Source organism: Trachemys scripta, chromosome 2 (assembly GCF_013100865.1).
Source record: "Trachemys scripta elegans isolate TJP31775 chromosome 2, CAS_Tse_1.0, whole genome shotgun sequence".
Lineage (NCBI taxonomy): Eukaryota > Metazoa > Chordata > Testudines > Emydidae > Trachemys > Trachemys scripta.
Genome location: NC_048299.1, coordinates 13,520,928 through 13,541,518, shown reverse-complemented (window position 1 = coordinate 13,541,518; position 20,591 = coordinate 13,520,928). Strand labels below are relative to the sequence as shown.

General features: G+C 41.2%; 1 protein-coding gene across 8 annotated transcripts in view; it reads right to left on the bottom strand.

The window, feature by feature from the left end:
• Positions 1-20,591, bottom strand: part of LOC117872006 (sodium channel protein type 5 subunit alpha-like) — a 336,265-nt gene that overhangs the window by 180,296 nt on the left and 135,378 nt on the right. For 7 of the 8 annotated variants that reach the window (XM_034759944.1, XM_034759938.1, XM_034759936.1 and 4 more), the window contains exons 9-12: positions 13,086-13,227; positions 11,304-11,501; positions 6,923-7,105; positions 4,133-4,534 (exon numbers count right to left, since the gene is read on the bottom strand). In XM_034759944.1, coding sequence (XP_034615835.1) covers positions 4,133-4,534; positions 6,923-7,105; positions 11,304-11,501; positions 13,086-13,227 — 925 coding nt within the window. The remainder of the gene's footprint in view (positions 1-4,132; positions 4,535-6,922; positions 7,106-11,303; positions 11,502-13,085; positions 13,228-20,591) is intronic. The other variant, XM_034759943.1, reaches the window with a different exon arrangement.

The following is a 20,591-nucleotide window of genomic DNA, read 5'->3' as shown; positions in this document are numbered from 1 at the left end:
AAGAACCCAGTTCTGCAAAGCACCAAATGTCCCCTGTGAAGTTCTGACCGCAAGAGATGGGGGGTGCTCGGCATCTTGCAAGATTGGCACAGACAGATGAAAGAGGGAACACCACTAAACTATCAACATTTTTCTGATTTGGTTCAGGCTATTTTCATAAACACACAAGTAAATGATCCTTCCTAAACCTTGTACTTCACAGCTGTTCCAGTTGTGGCATGTTTCATAGAAAGTTAAACTGAATCAAAGTAAACTGTAAAGTTTGTTGTATTGGATCAATCTTAATAAACTTTAAATAAAAAATGAATAAAAAATTATAATGGGCATACTGCATTATCTCAGAATCCCATTATCTGTATGATTAAATATGTAATTTATTTTAATGGCTTTAGTTTTGTCTTTTATTTATTATTGGGAACTATACTCATTTTCCCCCTTTCCTTCAGATGATGCATTATAATTCATTAAATAAATGCCTCTGCAGCTATCCTATATACTGTACGGTATAACCAGAGATGGTCCATTACTCCCAAACCCAGATCCTGAACCACATTTTGAGGATGGTCTCTATTTCTTAAAGGGCCAAAACAAAAATTCCAAATCCAAATATCCTCAGACTGCAAAGAATTAAAGATCCACATCTGGATTTTGTGGCTTGGTCCCTACTCTAGCTACCTCACAGCCATGCTTCTGTCGTGATCTTAGCAGGGTCAGTAACATATTATGAACAGGGATCCTAGTTTTCCATGTTAGAAAAGCAAAAAGTCTCTGATAAAAAAAACCCATAATCATCCGAATTTTTCCAGGATTAAAAAGAAACACTGAACTTTAGTTTCCCTAGCCACAATATATATAGGTATCAGTTGAACTAGAGTGACCATACATCCTGTTTTGGCTGAGACAGTCCCATTTTTAAGCCCTGTCCCGGACATCCTGATTTTTTTTGGCAAAACTGGGCATTTGTCCCATTTGCTCTTGCTAACGGATGATTTTCAGATGGCAAGAGCAAACGGCACAAATGCCCAGTTTTGGTAAAAAAGTGGGACACCTCCCACCTTCCCCGAGGGAGGTGCAGAGGAAATGTGAGGAGCGACACCAGGCACTCGGGCTCAGTCCATCCCACGCAGTGTCCCATTTTCACTTTGGGAAATACGGTCATCCTGACTTCAGTAAAATTTAGTTAATAGATGTTTTTATTTTTTCACAAAATGTAAAACCAAAAGATTCTCTGTAAAAACGCAAATTCCACGTTTTTTCATGGCAAGTGGATTTCTAAGGTCCCTGATTATGGCCCACCTAGCAACAGCTTTCAGAACTGGTCTTCTTCCATGTTTTTAAAAATAGGCTGATGTATCAAAATAGTTACATAAAATAGAGTGCAAATATTTGTGGGAATATCTTTCTCTTTAATGTTGGGAACAGAAAATAGAACACAAATGCTGTTGTTAATCGTACTATAGACTATTCATCTTCAAGTTTATGAGTGGCTCTATTTGCAAGACTGTGCAGGGTACACCATCGCTTAAGATGGTGTAGCCTGCTCCACCAGTGCAGCTGACTTGCTCCTCAGCCCAGCACAGAGGGGAGGTGGTGGAGCTCTGGGTCAGGCTCCTCCCTGTCCCTTGACAGCCTCTTTGAAGCACTGTGCACCCACTGGGCTGTTCAGTGACTGCCACTGTTGTAGCCCCTTTTGCAGGCCATGCAAGAGGAGAAGGTCCTTGTGCACTCCCATACCCCCCTCAACAAGGACAAGTGCAGACTCCTGCACTTAGGACGGAAGAATCCCATGCACTGCTACAGACTAGGGACCGAATGGCTAGGTAGCAGTTCTGCTGAAAAGGACCTAGGGGTCACAGTGGACGAGAAGCTGGATATGAGTCAACAGTGTGCTCTTGTTGCCAAGAAGGCTAACGGCATTTTGGGCTGTATAAGTAGGGACATTGCCAGCAGATCGAGGAACGTGATCGTTCCCCTTTATTCGACATTGGTGAGTCCTCATCTGGAATACTGTGTCCAGTTTTGGGCCCCACACTACAAGAAGGATGTGGAAAAATTGGAAAGAGTCCAGCGGAGGGCAACAAAAATGATTAGGGGTCTGGAGCACATGACTTATGAGGAGAGGCTGAGAGAACTGGGATTGTTTAGTCTCCAGAAGAGAAGAATGAGGGGGGATTTGATAGCAGCCTTCAACTACCTGAAGGGGGGTTCCAAAGAGGATGGTGCTCGGCTGTTCTCAGTGGTGGCAGATGACAGAACAAGGAGCAATGGTCTCAAGTTGCAGTGGGGGAGGTCCAGGTTGGATATCAGGAAAAACTATTTCACTAGGAGGGTGGTGAAACACTGGAATGCGTTACCTAGGGAGGTGGTGGAGTCTCCTTCCTTGGAGGTTTTTAAGGCCCGGCTTGACAAAGCCCTGGCTGGGATGATTTAGCTGGGAATTGGTCCTGCTTTGAGCAGGGGGTTGGACTAGATGACCTCTTGAGGTCCCTTCCAACTCTGATATTCTATGATTCTATGATTCTAAGCTTGTGTAAGGGCCTGTCACAATCTCAGTCCAGGGAAGTAAAATGCAATTCAGGAAGTCTCCAGAAAGGGAGCAATGGAATGACACGTTGAAGAGAGGCAAACCCATCGGAGGTTTTGTAAAATGTCTGTATTAGTGAAGCAGAAGCACCTATGGATTCTATAAAAGAGTTGGTGCAGGAATGTACTGGGGTGCTGAGAGGACATGCTGAAAAGTACTGAATGTCTGGGGGCGGAGGAGGAGAGTTGTATGGGGAACATTAGAGGTCCTACAGGGATCTCATTATGGGGATCTCTCCAAGTTGGGAGGGAGCAGACAGGGAGTCTCTAGATGGGTGCAGGATCCTCTCAAGTCCAAAGCTGGAAATGGAAGAAGCTGCACAGCTCCGGGGGAAAAGCTACTTTACATATCACTTGTTGATAATCTGACAATAAATCCAGAGCGGACCTGGGCATTAACAAGGTTATGCAGGTCGACTTGTCCACACTGCACCTGCCTCTTAAACCTGGCATTTACTAATGGCAGCTGATGTTTTGCCAAGTGATGCTGCACAATGAGGCCCTAAAAGCACTATCCTTGTTATTTTTATTTTTTTAAAATAACGTGGCCCTTTCGAGAGGAAAGCCGATTATTTTTATTATGTTGCTCCACCCCAGTACTCTGTGGCAAAGACTCTGCACGAAGTCAAAACCCAGTTAATCATCTGCAGTTCTAATCTGAGATTTATTTAAACTGGATGCTAAAGTCTCCCTGGGAGCTACCTGGGATTTATAAGCAGTTCTCTCCCCCCAACAGTTATAGAGTAGCCAATGGCTAGATGTATCAAGGTATAGGACCCTATAGGACAGGGGTCAGCAACCTTTCAGAAGTGCTGTGCCGAGTCTTCATTTATTCACTCTAATTTAAGGTTTCGCGTGCCAGTAATACATTTTAACGTTTTTAGAAGGTCTCTTTCTAGAAGTCTATAATATATAACTAAACTATTGTTGTATGTAAAATAAATAAGGTTTTTAAAATGTTTAAGAAGCTTCATTTAAAATTAAATTAAAATGCAGAGCCCCCCCCGACCGGTGGCCAGGACCTGGGCAGTGTGAGTGCCACTGAAAATCAGCTCGCTTGCTGCCTTTGGCACGCGTGCCATAGGTTGCCTACCCCTGCTATAGGAGCAGAGGGGTGTATATGTGTGGAAATCACTGGATGGAATGAAATACACATAGGAGTATTTTTAAAAAATTGGTTTTGGCCACCAGACAATGACCAAGGTGGAAATGGCAGAAGGAACCCATCAGACACCTACCACATGAAGAATGGCGTGTGGAGATTTCATTTTTCATTAATATCCACATTTTTGAGCAAAAGAATCCAGATCAAAAACAAAAATACAGCCTCCACACAGAATACCTCAGTAATTCCATCCAGTGGTCATGGACTTCTCTGAGGCTACACAGGGTGCAAACCAGTGTGGGATTTGGCCCAGGGTCTTCACATAGTTTGTATGGGAGGATTTTGGTGATTGTTTGAAATTGTTTACAGATATCATAGCAAATGCCAATAACATTGGTGAAAGAAACAAGAATGTAAACCATACAAAAACCAAACTGTACTCACCACGTCGCCTGTCCCAGGGTTTTCCATAATAACTGGGGGCAGCAGTAACCCTGAAGGAGACGTTGCATCTGGGTTGTGAGCCCCGGTGCCTCCTCCTATCAAGGAAACCACACCATTGCAATCCACTGAGCTGTTCCTCTTGCCATTCTGCATGTAGTTTGGAGTAGGAGGGTGAGAGCTATGGCTTGCTTGACTTTGCATGCTTGACCGTCTCCCAGTCCTTGGAATTAAGAGTGAGCCACGCTGGCTTTCATTTTCCCCGGCAGTGCTGATCTCATCGTCGGCAAAATCTGTTTCGGAGCCAATGTCTCTGCCACGGAATCGGAAACTGAATATACTTCCATGGCTGGTTCTGCGTTTCACTGAGTTTGCATTTGGACCATAGCTAATGTCAAGGAGAGTCTGGAAGCCCCCAGAAAGGAAAAAGGGGAAAAGAAATAACATTTTGCAACACAGTTTTCAGAATGATGAAGGTTTTGAGTTCCTCCATCTACTGCGGGAGATCAGTAAGTCCCTTTTAAATCAAGTGCCTCAGATGAGGATTTACTTTAGATGTATTAACCTCAATACAGTTTTGAGATTTAATAACCATTCCTAGCCATGAGATATTTGTTTAATACGTGGCTGTTAAAGATGTACTGAAATGTAAAGGGCCAAGGGTGTGTTCACTTAGTAGCAGAACACTTTCTTTGCTCCTGCTCCCTCTCCATGTGATTAGAGTGAAAGGACATGGGGGAGGGAGACAAGAAGTATAAGAGTGGTGTGGATCGGTGAATCCAGCCCCAGTTGAAGGTGTCACAGTACATCTTCACAGGTGGCTAAGGAACAAACTTCGAAGTGAGAGAGCAAGAGATAAAGAAACAAGGGAAGAAATGAATCGTAGGGAGAATGAGAAGAAGAGGAGGGAAGAGGAAGAGAATGAAGACGAGAAAAAAAAGCAGAGTGAGAAGAGAAGACATGGTGGATTCTGGAATAGTTATCCCAATGTAAGTGTATCACCGTCTCTTTCCAGGGGCAGATCATCTAACTACAAGGCAATATCCCTTGTACTTAAACAATGGCTCTTTTGATGATACACTGAATCAGCTAAAGAGAGACTACAAACCTGAGAAATCATCAGCAGTGATTAAGCCCAACATTGAACAACCTTTAAAAAAAAACCCTAAAAAGGAACACTGCCTTACTGAAAATAGTGTTTGGAAATGCACACAGGCTTAGAGCCTGTAACTCTTCTCTCCTATCTCTAAAGTAGGAATGAATTAAGAGAGAATATTTGGTGGGGAAATATAGGTTGGTTTTTTTAATCTTTGTGGCCTGTACTTAATTACTTCCATCTGAACTTTTTTCATGGTCCAAATCTTTATTAATAAGGATCAAAAATGTTCACTATCTACCATCTCAGTCAAACTTTCTGGGCTTGATTCTGATCTCACACCAGATAAACACCATTGACTCCAGTGGAATTATTCCTGATTTACACTGGTGTAAGTAAGAATTATAAAAATTCAGGCCCACTGTATAAAAAGACACCTCATTTTGACTGAGACCATTTACTAAATGGTCAAAAATCCATATCTGGGTTTCCATGATACAGTCATTGAAACTGATTCCTGATGGCAGTGTGCTTACAGCAGCTCAGATTTCATTTGAATGATGATGATTCAGTCTTATTCCCTGAAACCATGCCAGGCACAGCCTTACAAAGATGATTTACTATAAGCTTTGAAATGTTACTTCCATGTTCCTCATGCATATGACATCCAGGGGCGAAAAATGAAAACAAGAAATATAACCTAAGAAACACATTAACAAGTGTGCAGCTCTGGTTCATTCTGGTATTTGGTATCTTGAAACCCACTCAGAATGAATCAAAACAGCAATTCTAGCATTAACAATTGTATAATTAGTAATGCAACCCACTCAATTAATTAAACAATATCAAGAAAACCCTCTCAGGATAAAAAACCCTAATGTGTCATGCATAAATGTTGTGAGCTGGGGAGTCATTAATTTGTCACATCTACTTACATCACTTTCACATTTTCCATGCACTTTTTTATGGTTGCCAAATGTCCCTAAATTTACTGACAATAAAGTATTGAAAGACTTAGCCCATTACATGGCTATTCAAAAACAACAAATAAACTGCTTTAAACTTTGCCCCCTATTAAGCGTAGACAAATGTTAATATCTGAAACCATCATCAGTATCATCACTATCTGCAGATTCACATTCACACATATCAATTATATTAACAGAATAACTTTTTAAACAATGGGCTTACCCATATTCTTTTTTTTCCCCTACAGTATAAAGTGAAAACAATTCCAGAACATTTGTACTGAGAGGTGATAAGCAAAAGATTAAAAAGCAAAGAAAACTTTTCAAGTGTCCGCTGTACATCATTAAAAAGCAAAAAAGGCACTAGCCCATTAGTAGGGATATGGTTGCCATAACTGGATGGATTACAATTTACAATGAACATGTTACCATGAAAATAAATGAGACTGGGGAAATTTTGAAATGTTTTAAAAAACAAAAACAAAATAGTGACAAAAATGCTTTAGTGGGCATTTTAAAAGATGATTTTGAAATTAGAGTAGATAAGTTTCTCTCCACAATTATAACATATAGAATTTGTGCAAGCTAGTCACAGTGCTCAGTGTTTGATCCTTGTTTATTGTTAAAGGTTTTTTTGTTTTAATTACAGTACTACCATTCAGAGCCCTGATTATTCATCAAGATATAGAATGAAACAAATTGTCATTGACATTTCAGATAATGACTTACCATTCTTCGCTGACCACAATCATACTCAGATATGGGAACCTTTTGGTCTTCCCCATAATCTTCTACCCCCAAGGACCTCTTTTTTGTTCTCCTATTTCTTCTCTCTTTGGCATTTTTGGATGCTAAAGGTGACATTTCAAATGAGCTAAGTGACATTGAATCAATTCCTCTAGCAGCCAGTGCCTAAAAAAATGAACATAGCAGATATACCATTTGCAACTTTAGGATGTCAGTAAGTAATAATGATTATTCTTTTTGGCAATTAGTTTTCATTGATAAGTTTCAGATCACGGTGAAGGTTAAAATGATATAAAAAGGGATTGGTCACAATATTTAACGAACTGTAAAAATACCCCATTTGACTTACCATGGTCTTAAAAAAATTCTATCAGCTCCCTCATTTCAACACTGCAATAATCTAACATCTCCACTTATCTACTTGATGACTTACCAGCAATACATTCAGGATACTAAGTTTCCAGTCTAAAACTGTAAGCGCACATGGTCATGTCATGTTCTCATCCAAGCAGTTTTCTCCTTGCTTGTGCTTAGGCAGAAGCGTGGCAATATAAAATAAAATAGTTTTGAAGTACTCAAGAATGAGATTCTTATATATTTCAACAGCTAGGGCTCCAGTGTGGACAGACAGCACAATGTGTGTGTGTGTGTGTGTGTGTGTGTGTGTACACACAGACACACACAGACACACACACACATCATACGTATGCCTTCCATCCAGAATAAACGAGACTGGTAGAATTTTAGGCCTACCAAGCCTTGGCAGTGCCCCTTTAATCAAAAAGGGTGAATCAGAGTGGAGCCCAGCAGGCTGCCATTGGGCTATGCATTGCAAGATCTCTGTACTCTTAAGAGGATGATACTAACAACACTAGGTACTTTGGCTGACACATTTTTATAAGTGAAATCTTATCCCAAGCAGTGACAGCGCCAGCTCTGATCAGGGATCCGAGGCGACAAATGCAAACCATGGGTGTAAAAGAAGATAAGACAGACTTTTCAACTCCACGTGCCTCATGTTCTCCACGTCAGCTATCTTATGGAATCACTGCACAAAAATTCTGATAACAGGAGAGCTGCTAGAAACCCAGCTGCGGCTGAATTCAAAAAAGCCTGCCAGCACAAATCAATGGTCTTGAAAAGCCAGTGGAAAGCCAGGAAAGAAAAATCAAAATATTAGAAAAGAAGCTGCAGACCCATGATGAAGCATTTGATGAGAGTTGGGGATTCTCTCAGGCATGAACAGGGAGTTTTGCGCCTCCAAAGAGACTACTGAAAACTTGGTAAAAATCAGACTTGAGCAAAACAAATAAGATTAATTTTGGGGGTGCCAACCAACTGGAAAGAGCCACACCCATTGATTATCTACTAAGCAGGGCCCCTATTTGCAGGTTCTTTGCCAGAATACAGAAGGTATCAGATAATCACTGAACAATGCTACAGGTTCCCAGGTATAGTGGAATTAATGAATCTTCATTGTTATTTTCTGTAAGCCACCAGACTCAAACAAGCAATCACCCTTAAGAAACAGAACATACTCCCACTCCCACAGGCGTCAGTCAAAGTAATGCACCAAGTTAATATTTGTAAAAAGAATCAGTCATGTATTTTAAGGAGTGGGGGCAGCTCAGATTACAACATAACAGCAAAACTTAACTCTTTTGGGACACATATTCCATGAACAAACTTCTTAGAGCAGAGAAGAAGAGGGAGGTTTCAGACGCTTTTCTGGGGCATTGTTCTCATATGACATTGTCTTTCTAAAGAAATGCCTGTGTAGCTCAAAAGTTTGTCTCTTTCACCAACAGAAGTTGGTCCAATAAAAGATATTCCCTCCCCCACCTTGTCTATTTGAGCCAACTGATTTAATCGGTATGCTGAGGTATTTTCCCTCTCGTAGACTCAATGACTCTTTTGGAGTTAGCTTCAGTCATAGAAATGTGTTGGACCAATTGCATAAGATGACTGATCCGCCCCAAGCAGGCCTCTCAATTAGAGCTGCGTTCTCTTTGTATCACTTAGCATAAGTGCCATTCTGAACAGTTTAAATTTTCCTTTCTGCTTGCCATAACATTTTCTTTATCTCCAAAAATGATGCTATTAAGGTTGCCCTACTCTTCCCAGTATGATACTTTGTTTTCAGTTGCTTATAACTTTGCCAAACTTTTAACTGTTTGGGGTGAAATTTTCCATGCTTGTCTCTGGCTGAATTTTTTTTTAGAAAGTTTCAGCCAAAATGATGAAGCTGTTTCTGAGAATGAGGCTAAGAAAAAAAAAAGGTTGTTTTGCCCATGATAAATAATTCTGATGACCTTTTCTTTAAGAAGCTCTAGTGTCCCCATGCTTTGAAGGGGGGAACTTGAAATTTGAGAAGGGGCCGTCTTTTGCATCAGAGATGTGCCTTTTGCTGTTCTGTGAAAATCTGCCCGAAATTGGCTAAGTTATAAGCCTTTGAAAAAAATCACAGTTTTCACATGCTCAGTAGACACTTGCTAGAGCTCAGCAATTCAAATCCCTAAAGAATTTGTCTGCACTGGGCATGTTCCAGCCTGGGGGATGAGCAGGATTTTCCCTGCATTTACAGCTCTGGGTTATGGTGGGCCAGGGTTAGACACCGGAACTGAGAGCAGGGTGCCTCTCCTGTGTTCTCAATGATCCCTTTGCTGGGCATAGGCAGCATGGAGGAGGAAGCTGCCTGATTCAAATGCAGAGGAAAAAATAAAGACAGACAGACCTGTGGGGGAGGAGAGTAGAGACAACATTTGGTTGGGGGCTGGCAGGTGGGGAGGAATGGGAGAGACTGGGACTACCTGGATGAGGACAGTGAGAGTCAGGGGCCAGAGACTGGAATGGAAGCCAGGGAATGAAGACTGGGACTGGCTGGGCAAGGAGACTGGGACTGGGAGGGAAATAAAGGGAGGACTGGGAGCCAGTGGGTGTGTGGGGAGACTGAGATTGGATGAGGCGCTGAGAGGAGATGGGGGCTGATTGGGCCAGGAGTAGTGCTGGGAATGAGTGGCGCCGGGGAAGGAGTTGGGGTGTGGGGAGCAGATGTGACCAGGAGCCCAAGTTAAATCAAGTTCCATTTCATGTTGTGGAAAGCTTAATCTCAGGAAGTACCTGTTTAAGTGTCTGTAACATAGGATTTTATCTGTACAGGGAGTCCTCGGACTTATGACACAATTCGTTCCTCAGAATTGCATTGCAAGTCGAAACCGCTTTTCCCATAGAAATCAATGGTATGAAGGAGGGATTGGATCCTGAACCAAAGCTTGATGCACTATTTTCACCACAATAACCCAGATTTTTGTACTAAATGAATTATAGATGTCGAATGTTGCAACACCAATGTACTTACTGTACACTGTATTTTGTAAACAGCATTCAAATACACATATAAACTCACATATGCTGTTCAGAATGCCGGCAACACAGGCTCAGAAAGCCAGGGAGAATGGCACACATGCTGAGCCTCAGCCAATCACTGTTCAAGCTTTCTGACTGGCTGAGCCTGGGGCTGTGAACCAATCAAAAACAAGCGGCGACAAGCTATCCTGCTGCCTCGAAGCCGATCAGAAGCGACCCCTTCCAGCTCCATCCCAGTGTAACGCAACTAGGAAGTGATTTCAAGCAAACTTTATGCAACTCGAGCATCGTAAAGGCGAAACAAGCGTCGTAAGGGTGAAACGGGCAGTCAATTGAAAAGCGTCGTAAGTGGCGTCCGACGTAAGTCGGGCGTCATAAGTCTGAGAACTCCCTATATAGGCCCAAAATTGTAAATATTTTAAACAGGTGACCCTACATATTCGCTCATTTGTCAAACAATAGGATATTAATAGTGGTTTGAAACTGTAAGATTAATAAAGCAAATGAAAAAAGAATGTTAGTTAACATTCTTGTTGTACGGAAGAGAAGTGTGGCTACTTTAGTCCAGTTCCACAGACAGTTTTTGTTCCCGTGTAACTACTGCAGTTAGGGGCATGATGTTTAACAAAGCAGATGTACGGTACAATCACTAATATGGACACAGATAGACCAGTATAAAAATGCCTTATATACCATACCAATATCACTGTGTCCATAATGTTGGGCAGGTGGAGGGCATGGGGAAGTTGCACAGTTTTAACTATACTGGTAGAGGCAAAACAGTACAGCTTTTGTGTGTAGGCAAGTCCTTACTGGCCACAAACATTACCATTACATTTCTTCTAGAAAAGGTTGTAACCCCTCTGAATAAGACAATAACCAGCCACTCATTTTCAATAGAGCCCTTATTTCATTGGTCTTATATGTTTAGAATAAAGATTGAGTGTTGTTGTATTGCATGTTCAGGCTAAGATTAACCAGAGAATAGTTTACAGACCTCCTGCTCTTTCTTTAACATTTCCATGGCTTCCCGAAACTTCCTTTCCTTTGCCTCTGTTTCAGCAATAGTGGCTTGGTTCTGCTCTTCATAAGCCATGGCCACTACAGCCAAGATCAAGTTGATCAGATAAAATGAGCCCAGGAAGATGACCAGCATAAAAAAGAGCATGTAGATCTTCCCAGCAGATCTCAGAGTCTGCAAGCACAGAAATAAAGAGTCTGATGCATAGTTAAGTTTAAAGTTTCTACAATGTTTTAAAAGACTTATATTTACTTTTAATTAAATTATGTTTTTGCTAACAGCCTGAACAGAAACCCGTTCAATATAAAAACAATCACATCATAGGAAGTTACACTCTCATCATGACATTGCCATAATTTAATCAGGTGATCATTGTGTCATGCAGCAAGATGCATTTTATAATGAGTGTTTTTTCTCATGAGTATTGTGTTTGAGTTTGTTCGATAACAGATAAACTTATCAGCAATTGCAGGGAAAACATTCTTCACCTAAAAAGTCAGCACACTTTCCTTTGAATATAGACCTTCAGAAACTTGCCACCTGGATATAATTTTTGTGTGTGCTAATACAGAACCTGCTCTCAGACAGTGGTACATTTCCTAAATGCTAATTGTTTAGCCGTCCTTTTTACAGTCACAACTTGAACCTTCCAAATCTGTACCTGTAATTTTCCACCCATGAAATGAATTACAGTTATTTAATTGGCTTCTATTTCAATGTATGACTAGTTTTCATGAGATAAAAATAAATTGTGTAGATGGTGGCACAGGAAACTGGAGTCCTCAGTTTATTTGAAGAACTGTATAGCATGGTCTATGGCAGTCCAGCCTTCCCTGATTTCTATACCAAAGTGCTTCAATCTTGGAGAACCAAATTTTCAGTGGGCACAAACCCATTTGCACACACAACCATGTGCATGCAATTTTGTGCCTAATTTCTGCATGCAGTTCCTGAGACTTGCACATACAATTACAGCAAATGCATGCAAGAATGAGTATTTAGTTGACCTGTCCATTTGCACACACAGTTGCTACAACTGTGCATGAAAGTTACAAGTTATTCTCAGACAATTTTTGCACATGAACCCCAGGGCCTCCTTGATGGAAAATTTGCTCTGGGGAGAGCACTCCTAGGTGTGTGGGTACAATTTAGTCTCCTTCTTCATTTAATTCGGTCAAGAAGCATGGCAAAGGAAGTGATGTTTTTTGTCAGGTGGAAACCATTCTCCTTTGAGCAGGACTGGGATCACCAACTCATTTTACATCAGCCACCAAACAGTCATTACATGATGACAACTTTCAGATTCAAACAAGTTACCCAGTTCTTTCTCCCATTTACCAATCCTCCTTAGCCATCCACTGACAATCATCTCCTAAAAATTCACTGTAGCAACTGACTAGGATGTACACAGGAGAGTCGTTCATTCTGTGTTTAACCACCACCAATTTTCTCCTAACTTCAACTACTGACTTTGGACTTGTACACACAGTGAGTTAGTGCACAGCAAGCCAGGGCATGAATCTACATCACACTAGCTTGCCACTCACTAATTTGCTATGTAGCCCTTGTGCACTAAAAGTTCTGTAGCGCAGTTCAACATGCTCCTGTTTCACACAGCAAGATAGGGCGCATCAAGCTAGTCTGCTGTAGATTCACACCCTGGCTTGCCACACACTAACTCGCTATGTAGACAGACCAATATATTATTGTAAGTGGATGACTGATTTATTTGATGTTTTAACGAAAAAAATCTGATACCTGTTGATAGAGACGCTCCCAGCAATCCTGTGTCATCAGGCGAAACAAAGAGAGAAAGGCCCAGCCAAAAGTATCAAAGCTTGTATAGCCATGATCAGGATTTTCACCAGCCTTTAGGCATCTATATCCCGTTGGACAGGTGCTACAAATAATAATAGAAAATAAAGCTAATTACAGGTGGCTTCAATGTGGAGGAACTGGTTTTCCTACAGATGACACTGGCTGCTTTCAGTTGAAAGTTACAGCCATAGAAACATACAGGCAAGCTGTTCCATCTCATGTGAAAGTTCAGATTACATATTACATTTAAGGTTGAATGCTTACAGTACACAGAGAAGATCCACCCTAAACAGGTGAATTGAGGGTTGATAACCAGGTCACTGACTATAACAATCAATAAGGCTTCTCTTACCCCTTACAATTATCTTGAGAACGGCTGAGATGCTGGAACAGATCCTCAGCTGGTGTAAAGTGACAAAGCTCCATTGAAGCCACTGGATCTGTGCTAATTTATGACAGCAGCGGATCTGGCTCAATATTCTTATGTGACCTGAGCTGTCCACCCGTCAGCCTGACCTTCTACTCACTCTCTGGGACCAGTGAACCTTTCATCTAAGCGCCCAACCCTTCAGTTCACTCACCAGAGGAGCCTGGGATTTCACATCTGCTCCAAGAAAAGTCCTTACCTAAACGGCTGCAATGACTCTTCTGCTTCTCAGGAAAGCTTCTAGTCTGTGCATCTTGCAAATTCCCTTATTACATCGCATGTGGCAAGCAAAACATTCTCTCATTAAATTTCACAACTCCTTACAATGTTTTTTCTAAAACACTATGCCATAAACAGCAACAAAGTATATTAATTACAACTAACTCTACCAGTTACTAAAGCAACCATGTAAATAGCAATTTGGTAAGGGTACCAGATCCATCTAACAGGCAGGAAAAGAGGAACACAGCAGAACTTGCATGCCTTTTTTCACACAGTTGTTCCAGATGCTCTCTGTTTATGCTGTGGATAGATAAGAGCCTAGTAAGGGTCTTATAGCTCTGTAAAAGCACTGGTTGACGTGGTTAGGAATGGCTACAATAATGTGGCTTTGTGAAGGCATTTTAATGACAAAAAACAATTTCCAAGAAGTGTTTTTGAACAGAGCAATATGCTCCGCATTGGAGTTGGTGAATCTGAACCTCTACCTGTGAAAAAGAAGAATCAAATTTCTCTAACTTGTCTATAGTCAGGGCTATTAATCAGCAATATCCAGTCAGTTGATCCTGTAACACTTCTTCACCAGTCATGTTGAGTGGCAAACATGTCCAACAAGTATGACCTGTCTTGTACAGAATAATAAGAACCCTCTCACTCTATTACACAATAGAATGTTTCAACCATAATTGCTTTTTAGCACAACGTTTAACAAAACAAAATATAGACACCAAACCAAAAAGCAATAATAAATAAAAATAAAAATAAAATAATAATAATAATAATTAAGAAGCAGCAAATCAAAGTAAATCTTTGAATTCAAGCCAAAATTAGAATAGATTCAAAGTCAGCCATGTGGTGGTGGTGGGGGAGGAGTGTCACAGTACTGTTTCCTGAACAGAACAGCTATGTATATGGTATAGATCATATCTTTATATTACAAGGTAGCAATGTGATCTTGGGGTTGAGATAATTCTTCAGTGCATTGTCAGTGGTTTTATTATGAATTCAACAACACTTTCAGAAGCTTAATCTAATATCATTAGTCAAGCACAAGGTTTTAAATAAATCTGCTTTGAAAGCCAAAAAACAAAAAGAAAGAAAGAAATATTGAAGCTTTGCAAGATTCATCCATATCTATCTTTGCATGGGACTTTAGATGAAGGTAGAAACCCTCCACCCCATAGTTTACATTTTATTAACTGTGCAAATGAAAATATAATCAGATTTTGTGTGCTTCAGTGGAGCCTTGCTGATTTACACCCTCTGAAGATCTAGTCCATATTGATTATGCTACATGAAAAAAGCAGAGACATTTTCAATTCTTTTGCTCCCAGTCTAAGAAAAGTATCTCCTTCTTGAGCTTTCCTACTTTGGTTCCCTTTGTTGAGATCCACAACTACTGCAATTACTTTGATTTTATCATTACAGGCTTGCAGAAGAGGAAAAGGAATAAAAATCCAGCTGTTCTCTTTTCTAAAATCGATGTGTTTACTCTGAATTTGTGGTCTGACCATTTCCTTTGTGCAACATAAACTTTCAAGTAAGCCCCCTATCCCAACAGGATGGCATGTATTGTCACCAGGAGCCAGGTATTCATTAGACTTCTGTCATTCACCTGATACTGCAGACACCTAACAGTGTCCATGGTATGCTTAGGATATTTTTCCAATGATTTGAGGAACCAATCTTCTTGACTCTAAAGAAACATTCATTTTGTCTACTTTGAGGCAGCGAAGTTTTTGTAAGGCTCATTCCCTTTTTCAAGAAAAACTGACTAAACTTTGCTTGGGATTTTTTTTTTTTTTTGATCCAAGCACGGAAAGGCTTTCCTCAGTTCTTCACTGAAAATCAATCCCAAGTGGTCCCACTGGGTTGTTTCACTGTGTTCTTGTTTATTTTAATCACCCAAAGAGAGCAGGTATTGCTGAAACATCTGAAGAGAGATGTATGTGGCTTGAAGGATATCATGTTTCATTAACTTTGGGCCTAGCCTTGCTCCAAATGAAGTTAACGGAAGTTTTGCCATTGACTGCAAGTGAGCAAGACTTTTGTCTCCAAATACAGCACAGATAAAGGATTTCTGGAACACTTTCTCTCTGGAGATTAAAGTCCAGAGAGAAAGTTCAATCACTGTTATGAACAGGTGAAAGGCTGTGGCTAAAAGAGAGGAAAATATTGAGTTGTTGGCCACTCACATCAAATCTCAGATAAGCCTCATAGCATCATGAGATTCGACTGCACTGCCACTAGAAGGTCCCCCTCAGATTCACTACCTGGGATGACTTCTTTCTGGGTGGAAGGGTACTGGACCAGTTACTCATATGTATACGGGGCAGTTTACTGAAAGGGTGCCTGTTTTCTCTTTTGAAAAGCACTAGGAATGGTGCTGTAACCCTTCCTGGTGCTAAAGGGAGTGACAGAAACCTGGTCTAATATCTTCTGTTTGTAATACAATACTAATTTGTGCAAGTTTACTTATGCTTACAACTCCCTGCAAGATGGCAGTCTTCCCACTAACATAAGATGACCTGACAGGTATATCATAGATTGCTAATACGAAAGAATCTTGTATGCCCATGGAGTACACGAACAAAGTATGCTACTGGGGACTTGGCAGTGTTCAAACTTGAGGGATGTCAGTACTAAAACCATGAGCCTCTATCACTTGAACTGAAAGAACTCCATTAACCAATATCTGTACTAGCCTTTCATCCTTTTACACCAAAAGGAGACACTTGCTCGCACCTGAGATTCCCAGTGAGCCTACTGTAGAAAAACTCCCCCACAAAGAGTGGTGATCCATAGGATGTGCGTACAATTTAGAAACACTGCACGGAAAAGAAAATTTTTACAAGTGGCTGCGTTCTATGAAGAAGTCATAAGGGATCTGTTAGCTGGAAGGGCTCCAGTTTAAGATTATTCTTTGGGAACCATCCCTATTCCCTCTGAGGTGCTTTTCTTTTTAAAAGGGAATCTCAGGATTTCACTTAGGATATTAAAGTCTTCCCCTTTGGATTTTCTAGCAGACTCTTTAGGCTCTATAGTGCCAGGAGAAAGAGTCTGACAGGATTTCACTGAGACTGGCAACCACAAGAAGCTACATTAATATAACATCCTTCACAGGGTTCTGTACAATTAATCACAATACAATTACAGTGTCATCGATTAAGAACAATTAAAAGCACCAATCTACCCATCCATCCATCAGGCCATAATCACCATAGTTTGCTGGCACCCGTACAGAAAATTAAAGGACCTAAGAATAAACCTCATTTTAAATAATGACACAGATTGGGCAGTCCAGGTAGTAATAGCGAAGGGACATAATTACAAAATGCTCTGGCTCAAGACTTTAATCTGGACAAACCCAGTAACCTGCTGATCCAGGCTGTAATGAACTACTTGGGCTTTACAGTGAAAGAAGATTGGTGAACTACTGTGTGTTGGATCACAGCATTTCAGAGCTTGAACACATACAAAGTGATAGCCATATGGTACTCGGAGGTAGCAATTCACAGCTGCTAATGTTGTCACCCCCCGAAGTTTCTAAGCATATGAGGGGCTGTGCAGAGGTCTGTACTCTCAATTGTCCTAGGTAGCAAAAGTCCAACGCCATCTATTACATATGATGGTTTATAAACAGACAGCAAAAGTTGGAGGCAAATAGACAGGTACAAACTGGACTATTTACACTTTAAAAACTGTGATAAGGAATCTTCATAGCTCCTGTAAAAGTTGTGGGTTGGCATATCAATAAGCTGAAAGATTCTGAAAATGAGAGGAGATATTTATAGCTGAAATCACCGAAATAAATGTTAATTGGTAAATTTTAATAGGTAAATTTTAATAGAATGAGAAACACCCCCTTAGGAACACAGTGGGAGTAAAAGCCTAAGTCCCCCCCACAGAGGGGACCACTGGACTTCCAAGGCTTGTTTAGGCTTGAAGCCAAATAGGGAGTGTAAGGGAGTATTGCTGGACTTACTAAATTAGCCCAACAACGATAATTGATGTGAAACTGGAGGGTGTGCTCCCTGAGAGGCTCTGGCAACTTAGGCAATTAGCTGAAGTCTAGGTATCACACAGAGGGGATTGCATATAGGCTCAGATTGTCCACAGACCTTTGCATGCTCACTGGTTTGCAATCACAAAACAAATCGCCCCGCCCCCCTCCCCAAAAAAAATCCCACTGGCTTTCAGTTCAGGCACATGTAAATCCTATACCCTGAGAGCCAGATCACGACCAAACCTGTGCACCCGTGCAAATGGGAGTAAGAACCCCCTTTACCCCGTGTGGCCTCTCCAGCCCCCGATATCAGGCATGCAGAAGTAAACAAACCTTGTGCGCCCACAACTGCCCTCGCAAGGTGGTGGGTGGGGAGTGGGCACTCTTGGCTCCACCCCAGTGCACAAACCAGCAAAGGGAGGTTGTAATCTACTATTGGTATGGGCCAGCAGCAGACTGCTACACCTTTGTAGCAAGGGGGAAACTCCTGTTCTGTTGCTTGGGCAGCATGGGAATGCACTGACCCTTAACTAGGGCAGATTGTAAATGTGTAACCCCCACCCACTCAGTGCGGTTGACGAGCCCGCTGTGCCCTGGACCAATAGAGCTGGCTACTTTAGCTCAGGTAGTACGGGCTCATGCTTTTAGACCCAGAAGTCATGGATTCAGCCCTTGATGCAATGATCCACTCACAGATGCGGCATTTCAAATATAAAATCTCGCCCTAAGAGTGGGGTACTAAAGTGTGCACCCTGTAAACTATAGCATTTTTCACAAGATTGTACGCATGCTTTCTTGTGGTTTTTTTACACTGAAGTGAGGAGCTCTCCTGCCCCAAACACACTAGTCACATTCCAATATGATTTTAACCAACACAAAGATGAAGAGTGTGTTAGTTACATCATAACTTAGTTAAGTTCATTTAAAATATGCTATCCGCTTCGAGGGATTGTAATAAGATTATTAGTGTTGCATATTAAATTATTTCATAATTGGATCATGAGCTTCGAGAGTTAAAAGAATGCATCTAGCTCTTTACAAAATGACATCATCTTTAATGGCATTTTAAGATGCCAGAGTTTTAAGGAAAAACAGGAATTCTGCCTTTGCTCTGCCAGCATTCCCAGCCTTTACCACACATCAGTCAACTGGGCTCACTCCTGTTAGCTGCTGAACACACCAGCTACACATAGGGTGACCAGATGTCCTGATTTTATAGGGACAGTCCCGATTTTTGGGTCTTTTTCTTATATAGGCTGCTATTACCCCCCACCCCCTGTCCCAATTTTTCACATTTGCTGTCTGGTCACCCTAGCTACACAGCATGCTGAACAACACCAGCCCCAATCCAGCAAAGCATTGAAGCGTATTTCATTTTAAGCAAAAGCAGTCCCATTGACTTCAGTGGAACGACTCACGCTTAAAGTTAAGTGCACATTTTGTTGGTTTGGGGCCAGCGTGCTCAGCACTTTGCATAACTAAGCCCTCAAAAAACCTCCAGATTTTCTCCCAGGCTGCCTTTGTGCATGGCAAATACTCTCTGATAAAATACCAGCAGCCACTACCTTATTCTCGAGACTCACCTCTGCTGAGATGCCCAAGAGACCCAGCCTGATGATCATAGTTAAGCAGCCAATGAGTTGTAACTATTGCTTTACCCCTTTCCTCCCCACCCCTTCCCCCAGGTAAATAACAAAGCTGAGCCAAATATTCACCAAGTTAATTTACTTGCAACCTGTATCCCTAACCTCTACCACTTTGTCTGTTTGTGTTTTTGGGTAGCAAACCCTTCAGGCCAAGGGATTTCTCTTCTGTATGTCTGTACTGCACCAAGCATAGTGGGGCCGTAATCCTGAATGAAGCCTTTGGATGCTACAATAATACATAATTAACAACAACAATAGTAAATGGAGGCTTATTAATTTCAGGCAAACCAGAGCTCTAGCTAAAACAACAAGGAGTCCAGTGGCACCTTAAAGACTAACAGATTTATTTGGGCATGAACTTTCATGGGTAAAAAACCTCAGCTGTTACAGCTGTCAGCAGCAGAATAAAGGAAACTGCCGTTGTTGCTTTCTGCATATCCTCCCCTTCATTTCAACAATTTCCAGCACAGTTGGGGCTGTGTTACGCGACACAGCTTCTTTATTGTCAATGGAGTAGTGGCTGTGGGAAAGGATGCTGTATACTGAATGATATTTGTGGTGATGCAAGTTATTCACCTCTCTCAAACTGCCACAGTTCAGGTGAGAAATGCAGCATGGGGCAGTGTAAAGCAATGTACATAAACCGAAGTAAATGAACTGTCCCATTCCTCAGGATGGGGCACATTTACTTACCCTCTTCAGAGGAGTGTGGTGAGTGTCTTAACATCTGTGAAGTACTGTGAAATCATTGGATGGAGGATATGTAAGTGCAAAGGGTTATTATTACAGTTGAGGGGCATCAGGCTATAGCATCACTATGATACGCTGTACAAAAGTGCTGTTAATATGGCTGCAAGTAAAGTTCATCATTAAAATGCCACTTTTGTATACTTGGTAACTATAGAAAAAAAAAACAGGTCGCAGATGGAATTTTAGGTATTGGTATAGATTGCCTTAGTGAAACAGAGCAACACAACAAATACCTTTATAAAGATACTTTAAAACAGATTCGGATTCATTTTATAACTTTCAAATGTTTTAAGAGGATTTCCATTCTAAATTCCTTTTATTTATAGACTAAGATGAGAGCAAAGGTTTATATATGTTATTTTTAAATAGCCTGCTAAGAAAAATAATCAAGGTCACAG